Here is an 8,916-nt window from a genome sequence, read left to right on the forward strand (position 1 = left end):
AAAAAAAAAAAAAAAAAAAAAAAAATTAGCCAGGCATGTTGGTAGGTGCCTGTAATCTCAGCTACTTGGGAGGCCGAGGCATGAGAATTGCTTGAACCTGGGAGGCAGAGGTTGCAGTGAGCCAAGATCACACCACTGCAGTCCAGCCTGGGCGACAGAGCGAGACTCTGCCTCAAAAAAACAAACAAAACAAAACCGAAAAATCAGAGCCAATGGTGTATGTTCTAGTCTGAAAGCCTGAAGGCTCAACATCCAAGAAGAGCCAATTTTTTTTAGTTCAAATCCAAAGACTGGAAAAGACTGATAATCCAACTCAAGCAATCAGGCAGGAGGAGTAACTACAAACTCTACAAACTCATGTCGGGGTGGGGCAGAGGAGTCAGCCTTTTTGTTCTATTCAGGTCATCGACTGATTGGATAAAGCCTTTCCACATTAGGGAGGACAATTTGCTTTACTCAGTCTGCTGATTCAAATGTTAATCTCAACCAGAAACACCCTCACAAACACACCCAGAAATAATGGTTGACCAGATGAGTGGGTACCTCATGGCCCAGTCAAGTTGACACAAAAAATTAACCGTCGGAAGTACCCAGCATAGTACCTCACTATTACTGTCATTACTATACAGAGTTCTTTATATATGTTATGTAATCCTCAGAACATCTCTATGGGAGTGATAGTTGTTATCTTCATTTGCATAAAGGGATGCTAAAGGTTCTAAGAGGCCAAATAACTTACCCTATTACTCCCAGCTGGTAAACATGTGACCCCAGAACTGTCTGACCATTAATGTTCTTTCCATGACATACTGTTGTTTCCTTGGGCCTAGACATTTTTTGTACACCTAGCCCCTTTTCATCACATCTTACTTTCCTCCACTTTTCTTTATCTGGTTCTTCTCTTCCCATTGATTCCCCACAGAAGAAGAATTATGAGCGGCTTCAGAAAGCTCTGGATAGTGTGATGTCCATTCGGGAGATGACCCAGGTATTCTGCCTTCTCTCTGTCCCCTCTCCTCTGCCTGCCCAGTTCAAGTGTCCTATTCTGTTTGTAATTTGTGGGAGTGGGATGAAGATTTAAGAGATGCTACTCACTGTATTTTTTTTTAGTCTTTCCTCTTTAACCTTCCCAATTCTTGTTCTCTGTTTTGTTAGCTCTGTTACTCCTCTTTATTCTCTTTAGTCTTTGTGTCTCAATCTTTACCTTTGCTGTTAATTCCTTTACAAATTGTTCATATTTAATGTTTTGCCATAATTCTTAGGGAGTTAAGAAGTGAAGGAAAGACCTCTGCCCAGGGTTGGGAGGGTGAGGAGGAGGGGGGCTTGGAGGTAAGGAACTAGACACAGGGGCCTACATCTTCTATCCTTGTAGGGGTGGGGCAGCCACATGGAGCGGTGACCATCCTTTGACTCAAGGCTGTCCCTCACCAGACTTCCCCACCCCTCGTCTGCAATCTCTGCATGAATAGACATTCATTTGTACTCATTTACAGGTGGGCCTCTTAGCAAATCCTGTATATCACAGTTGAGATTTACACATAAGATACACCTAGGAGGAATGATTTACTTGTCAGGAGGACGTTTTGCTTTATTTAAAGATTTACCACAGGATTCCTTAGCCTAATCTTCCTGGGACATTGATTTTATTTATTTTTTGATTTACAATCAACTTTTTAGGGCTGTAGGAATTGCATAAAATGAGGGAGACCCACCTGCATGTTGTTTTGTAAGCATCTTCAGTCATTTTCATATTTATTTATGAGTCTTCCCAGCCTGACTGGGGCTCCTTGAGGGTGGGAACCCTATCTCCTTTTTCCTCTATGTGGCCTTTGTTGCCTACCTTGCCCTGGACCCTAATAGTCACTCTGTGAAAAGCAGAAAGCAGGTAGGCTCCCACCTCTCGGGGAGATAATGTTATGGCCATTGTCTTACAGGGCTCATATTTGGAAATCAAGAAACAGATGGACAAGTTGGATCCCCTGGCCCATCCTCTCCTGCAGTGGTATGGATAGAATGGCTCATCCTTCTTGGGTTACGGGGAACGGGGAGGGAGGGAGTTATTGGACATGGAACCTGTACCTTCTTTTAGTGGTGATTTCAACATCCTTCCCAAGGTTATAGGCAATAATGGCTGCTTTTTCTTGGAATTTGTTGATATACCTTGCCTTGAAAATAACACATCCTACAAAAAGCCCACAAATTCTGACATGATTTTCTTTTAAAAAAATTATTTTAATCTTATTTTAATTCTTTTTTTTTTTTTTTTTGAGATAGGGTCTCACTCTGTTGCCCAGGCTAGAGTGCAGTGGTGCGATCACGGTTCACTGTAGCCTTGCCCTTCAGTGCTCAAGTGATCACCTCAGCCTCCCCAGTAGCTGGGACCACAGGCAAGGGCCACCACACCCAGCTAATTTTTTTATTTTAATAGAGATGGAGTCTATGTTGCCCAAGCCAGTCTTGAACTCTTGGGCTCAAGTGATCCTCCCGATTGACTTCCCAAAGTAGCTGGGATTATAGCCATGAGCCACGATGTGCGGCTGACATGATTTTTCAAGTTCTCTTTAGGTGTTCCATGTTTCGCAAAAGGTTTTGTTGTTTGTTTTCCTTTTTGGTTTGTTAATTTATTTTTTAAATTGACATATAGAAATTATAGGGCCGGGTGCGGTGGCTCACACCTGTGATCCCAACACTTTGGGAGGCCAAGGCGGGCGGATCACCTGAGGTTGGAAGTTCGAGACCAACCTGACCAAGATGGAGAAACCCCGTCTACTAAAAATACGAAATTAGCCGGGCATGGCGGCCCATGCCTGTAGTCCCAGCTACTCGGGAGGCTGAGACAGGAGAATTGCTTGAACCTGGGAGGCGGAGGTTGCTGTGAGCCGAGATTGTGTCATCACACTCCAGCCTGGGCAACAAAAGCAAAACTCCATCTCAAAAAAAAAAAAAGAAAAGAAAAGAAAATTACATATATTGTGTATAACATGATGTTTTGAAATATGTATACATTGCAAAGTGGTTCAGTAGAGCTAATAAGCATATGCATTATCTCATGTATGTATTTTTTGTGGTGAGAACATTTAAAATCTACTACCACAGTGATTTTCAAGAATATGATACATTGTTACTAACTATAGTGGCCATCAGTAGGTTTTTGTGTCCTTTGCATGTAGGAATTAACACTGTTAATTTCAACTAAGTTTTCTATGCTTCCAGAGAGGTCTGTCTCCTCCTGCTATCCCCTTGCCCTGTCTCTGGGCCTCCTTGATGATATAGAATGTCCAGAGCCTTGAGGCACTATTGCTGTGCTCTTCTCCTATCCAAGATTTTGACGGTCCCTGCTGCCTTCCCTTCCTGATCTCGATTTCTGTTGTTTTCCTGACAGCTTTCCCTTTCTAGTTTGCCTCCCTCTTCCTAGTCAGCCTTCAGTACTTCCTCAGTGCAACAACTTTCTCCCTCTTAGCCTGAGGAATAACTAGGCATAGACCATCTGGGGTGGCATCACAAGTACATAGATGAGCCACAAAAAACAAAGACAACAACAAACTGTATCCACCTGGGAGACAGCGCTCTCTTGCTGAGCCCTCAATGTTTTATGTCTGTTCTCTTCTGTCTTCTGTGTTCAGCCTGTATAGAGCTTAGTTTGTCCTTGACTCCTAAGGGAGTTCATACTAGTTTGTTCCTGTTTCTTTTTTCAGCCTAGGCAGTAACTTTTTCTCCATATCTCCCTATTCCTGAGAGCTTTCAGGTTTTCTCTTGAGCTCAGGAAGGATGGCTGAATCTGAGTCTAAATCCCGGGTATAAGTTGTCACCATTCTAATTCAGATCTCTTCTTTCTATGTGTTTTCTTTTCTTTTTTTGTAGGTGACCTCTGTGCTCTTCCTTTTGTTCTATCCTTTTTACTCTCTACTTGTAGCAGCCCTCCTCCCACCCCTTTATTTTTTTCATCCATTGTTTAATTCCCCAATAATTAGCTCGTGTCTGGTTAGTAGCTTCCTTTTTACTTTTTTATTCATAAGCATTATCATTATCACCCACAGGAATATCTAGATAGTGACCTTGACATTACACACAATTTGGACAGCCCAGGAATCCTTATTCTCCGGAGGACAGAGGAAGACTACTTGTTCAGGAAGGATAGCTTAAATACATAATTATTCTATCCTTTTTATTTTTTTCTCTGTTTCTTCTCAGGATCATCTCTAGCAACAGGTCACACATTGTCAAACTACCTCTCAGCAGGGTAAGTGACCATTCTCCCTCTAAATGCTTTAAATTTCTGGTGAGGGGCAGGGAGGGGCTGTAAGCCAGCTAATCATATTGGTCCTAGATCTGCCTACTTTGCTCTGTCCATCAACTTAGTCTTTGGGCCTTAGCATATTTCCCTTGTGTGGGGTTAATGCAAGCCTGATTTTTTTCCCTATCCCCAACCCTTCCCTCCCTGATCTCGATTTCTGCTCTGTTTTCCTTATTCCACCCCCACCCTGGGCAGCAGCTGAAGTTCATGCACACCTCACACCAGTTCCTCCTGCTGAGCAGCCCTCCTGCCAAGGAGGCTCGGTTCCGGACCGCCAAGAAGCTCTATGGCAGCACCTTTGCCTTCCAGTGAGGAGGCTGGGGGCTGGGCAGTGGGGGTGGCAAGGAGGCGGGGATGAGCGAGAAGGATGCCCTTGAGATATGGATTTGTGTTACATGTGTCCATCAACCAGTCAGCAGATACTTATTAAATGCTATTGTGGTAGGTGCTATAGAGGACAAAAAGGTACATATAACGTGATCTTTATTCTCAAACTATTTATGATGTAGCTGAGGAAAAATGACATTTACATGTGAAAAGATGTGGCTGAAGAAATAGATTGGAGAGAATAGCTCTGAAAGCTACTTTGATGGAAAAATCCACAATTTATATCTAATTGTGAGAGGAGGGAAAGACAAAGAAAGAGAGGTATTAAAGGGAACTTATAGGGAGTGGTAGTACCCTTTTCTTAAAATAGAACATGAAGTCAGAACTGGAAGCCATATTTGGGGTCAGCAATACATTTGTTGATTTTCAGATGAATTTATTGAATTGGAAATGTCAGGAGAATAGGCAAATGAAAATACTGAACCAGCAGTTGAGGATTTAGGATGGGAGTAGCTGAAGCACAGAAGAGAGGATGGGACTGGAAATAGAGACGTAGAGTTTAACCACACACATACATCTTGTGTGCCTGTGACCGTATCCATGCGTATGTCCATCACTAGGTGTACCTGTCCATCTTCATGTCCTGTGTGGGTGAGAATGGGTGGGCATGGCAGTCTTGGGAGTGTTCCTGGGAACCTCATATCATAAGGAGACATGTATTCTACCCTGCCTTACAGTGGGTCCCACATTGAGAACTGGCATTCGATCCTGCGCAATGGGCTGGTCAATGCATCCTACACCAAACTGCAGGTGAGGCTGTGCCCCTTTCCCATTTATTTCTGCCCACTCCCTTCCCTACTCAGTTGTGTGGAAGGCTGCTGTAGAGTGAGCTGTTCTTGCCTCAGTGTCCTCAAGCCTAACCTGTCTTGTGGAGTTCCCTAGAGAGGAAGTTAGAACTGTGTGAATAGAGAACGTGGCTGTTGTGTATTTGACCTCAGGCTGCGTTTTTTTTTGGTGATTTGGAGAATGGGAATGTACCTGTAAGCAGGAATGTGGAATTGCTGATTGTAGCCACTGTGATGAATTAATATGTAGAGCTTTTCAATTTATATGGCTATTCATTCAAGGAGTAGATATGGGAGACTTGTTTCTATGCCCAGAGAGACTACAGGGAGTGTGTATTGGCTCTCCTTCTGGCTCCCTGTCCTGTAGTTCCTCTTTTTTGGAATCTGCATATGTACCAAGGTCTGGAGACAGGAAAATGAATGCTGAGGGACTGACTCAGTGGTTCTACCATTTCCCACTCTCCAATGCATCAGTATGTGGTATTTCATAGGCAAGCAGGTTAACCTGCATCCACTTTTCAGCCAGTTGGCTTTCCAAGAATAGGTGCTTGAATGAGAAGGTAGGAATAGGGTAGAATAGGATTACTTGAATGAGAAGGTAGAAGGAGGGACAGAGGGCTGGATAAGCCTTGCAGCTGCCTAATAAATAGCCATGGGAGGGCCCAGGCTCATATTACTCATCCTGGTGTTTCCCTGCAAGCTGCATGGAGCAGCCTATGGCAAAGGCATCTACCTGAGCCCCATCTCCAGTATTTCCTTTGGATACTCAGGTAAGAAATACTCTCTGGCCACCTTGACTCTTTTTACATTGCATCCATTTGTGAGTACATGATTTGTTCTGTCTGTTCCTCTGTCATTATGGATACTTGGTCTGTGTCAGCTCTCTGCCCGATCATGGATACATATTGTCTCTCCCTCTCTCTACATTTTGTTATTAGAAATTTAGATTCTTTACAAGGTGAGGCCAGTTACTGTTAAAAATGATGGTTTTAGGCCGGGCGCGGTGGCTCAAGCCTGTAATCCCAGCACTTTGGGAGGCCGAGACGGGCGGATCACGAGGTCAGGAGATCAAGACCATCCTGGCTAACACGGTGAAACCCCGTCTCTACTAAAAAATACAAAAAACTAGCCAGGCGAGGTGGCGGACGCCTGTAGTCCCTGCTACTCGGGAGGCTGAGGCAGGAGAATGGCATAAACCCGGGAGGCGGAGCTTGCAGTGAGCAGAGATCCGGCCACTGCACTCCAGCCTGGGTGACAGAGCGAGACTCCGTATCAAAAAAGAAAAAAAAAAAAATGATGGTTTTATTCATAGCAGGGGCTTGGCCCTGGGAATGGGTGGAGGAATAACAGGGACATAACAAGGTTTTTTGTAGAACACATGTTTGGTATTGGCAATTATAGATTGTGTTTGTGTATACTTGTGCATGTAAATTTACATGTGAAAACATCCAAAGGCCTGAAGGCTTGAGTCCTTTCCATTGGCTTATATTTCTAGAGACATTGTTCTTCTCTCTCTCAACCATCTTTTAAAATTTAAACTGTCTATAATCATACACATATTAGTCACATTGAATGCAAGATAAAGCATTTTATTCTAAAAATGAAGTCCAGATTCTAATCAGGAGATCAGTCCAGCTCAGAAAAGAAATCTGATTTAGAGTTCTCTCAGTCTTCCTGGCTCATGTCTTAGTTCCTTTTTAGTCTGCTTTTGTGCTTTTTTGATATAGTCTCTGTACAAGGTATAGCCACCATGTAGTTGCATGTTCACCACATGAAAGGGATTGTGCTAGATTCTTTATAGATTATTACTTGATATCCTTTAGTAATTTGTAACTGTTACAAAGATCAGAAAATGTAGTGCCATCAGGAGGCTGAGGCAGGAGAATCGCTTGAACCCCGGAGGCGGAGGTTGCAGTGAGCTGAGATCACGCCACTGCACACCAGCCTGGTTGACAGAGGGAGACCCCATCGCAAAAAAAAAAAGAAAAAAGAAAGTGCCAAAATCAGAGGCCTAAAAACATCTCTAACAACAGAATAAACCAAACAAAATTGAAGAAAGGAGATAATACAGGTAAGAACTAATACCTGTGAAATAAAAATAGGTACAATAGATAGTACCAAAAAAATCCAAAGATGATTTCAAAGAACTAACTGAACAGATAAACCCTGGTTAGATAAGAAGAAAAAGGACACAATTAAATAATATAATGACCAAGAAAAACAGTACAACTGTAGATACAGCAGAATTTAAAAAGGTAGTAAGGCGGGGCATGGTGTCTCACGCCTGCAATCCCAGTACTTTGGGAGGCTGACGTGGGCAGATCACTTGAGATCAGGAGTTCAAGACCAGCCTGGCCAACATGGTGAAGTCCTATCTCTACTAAAAATACAAAAATTAGCCAGGCCTGGTGGCATGGGCCTATAATATAATCCCAGCTACTCGAGGGGCTGAGGCAGGAGAATCGCTTGAACCCGGGAGGCAGGCTGCAGTCGGCCAAGATCAAACCAGTGCACTCCAGCCTAGGCAACAAAGCGAGACTGCCTAAAAAAAATAAAAAATGAAAAGGTAGTAAGAGAGTTCTCTACACTATGCTAATAATTTTAAAACTTTGATAAAATGGATAAATTCCTAGAAAAAGATAACAAATCTGACAAGAAATAGCCTGTATAGTCATAATACTATAAGAGAAATAGAAATTGTTTAAAAATTTCCACACACACAAGAAACCTCACCAAGCCCAGATAGTTTTACAAATTAATCTTAAACTTTCAAGGAACAAATTATTTTAGTTTTATCCAAAGTCTTCCAGAGAATAGAAAAAATGGAATTACAAATCATAAAAGATTGGTGAATTTGACTGTATTAAAATTAAAAACTTCTGGCCAGGCACAGTGGCTCACACATGGAATCCCAACACTTTGAGAGGCTGACGTGGGAGGATTGCTTGACCTCAGGAGTTCAAGACCAGCCTGGGCAACATGGCAATACCTCATCTCTGCAAAAAATAAAAATAACCAGGTCTGGCGGCATGTGCTTGTAAGTTCTAGCTAGTCAGAAGGCTGAGGAAGGAAGATCACTGAGCCCAGGAGGTTGAGGTTGCAGTGAGCCGTGATCATGCCACTGCACTCTTAGCTTAGGCAGTAGAATGAGACCCTGTCTCAAAAAAGAAAAATATTTAAAACTTATATTCTTCAGAAGACACGCTAAAGAAAGTGAAAAGACAGGCTACAAACTGACAGAAGACATTTGCAGCACATTCAACCACAAAAGATTACTAATAAAAATGTATTTTTTCGCTGAGCACGGTGGCTAACGCCTATAATCCCAGCACTTTGGGAGGCCAAGACGGGCAGATCACCTGAGGTCAGGAGTCTGATATCAGCCTGACCAACATGGAGAAACCCCATCTATAATAAAAATACAAAAAAAAAAAAAAAAAAAAAAAAAAA

At 42.7% G+C, this 8,916-nt stretch overlaps 1 protein-coding gene across 7 annotated transcripts in view; it reads left to right on the top strand.

Annotated features, from left to right (window-relative positions):
- Window positions 1-8,916, top strand: part of PARP6 (poly(ADP-ribose) polymerase family member 6) — a 34,466-nt gene that overhangs the window by 17,264 nt on the left and 8,286 nt on the right. For 3 of the 7 annotated variants that reach the window (XM_017895776.1, XM_017895779.1, XM_017895777.1), the window contains 6 exons: window positions 923-988; window positions 1,935-2,002; window positions 4,192-4,240; window positions 4,490-4,602; window positions 5,359-5,431; window positions 6,167-6,236. In XM_017895776.1, the coding sequence (XP_017751265.1) occupies window positions 923-988; window positions 1,935-2,002; window positions 4,192-4,240; window positions 4,490-4,602; window positions 5,359-5,431; window positions 6,167-6,236 (439 nt within the window). The remainder of the gene's footprint in view (window positions 1-922; window positions 989-1,934; window positions 2,003-4,191; window positions 4,241-4,489; window positions 4,603-5,358; window positions 5,432-6,166; window positions 6,237-8,916) is intronic. The other 4 variants (XM_017895778.1, XM_017895780.1, XR_001889886.1 and 1 more) reach the window with 3 other exon arrangements.

This window comes from Rhinopithecus bieti, unplaced genomic scaffold, assembly GCF_001698545.2.
Source record: "Rhinopithecus bieti isolate Rb0 unplaced genomic scaffold, ASM169854v2 scaffold_27022, whole genome shotgun sequence".
Lineage (NCBI taxonomy): Eukaryota > Metazoa > Chordata > Mammalia > Primates > Cercopithecidae > Rhinopithecus > Rhinopithecus bieti.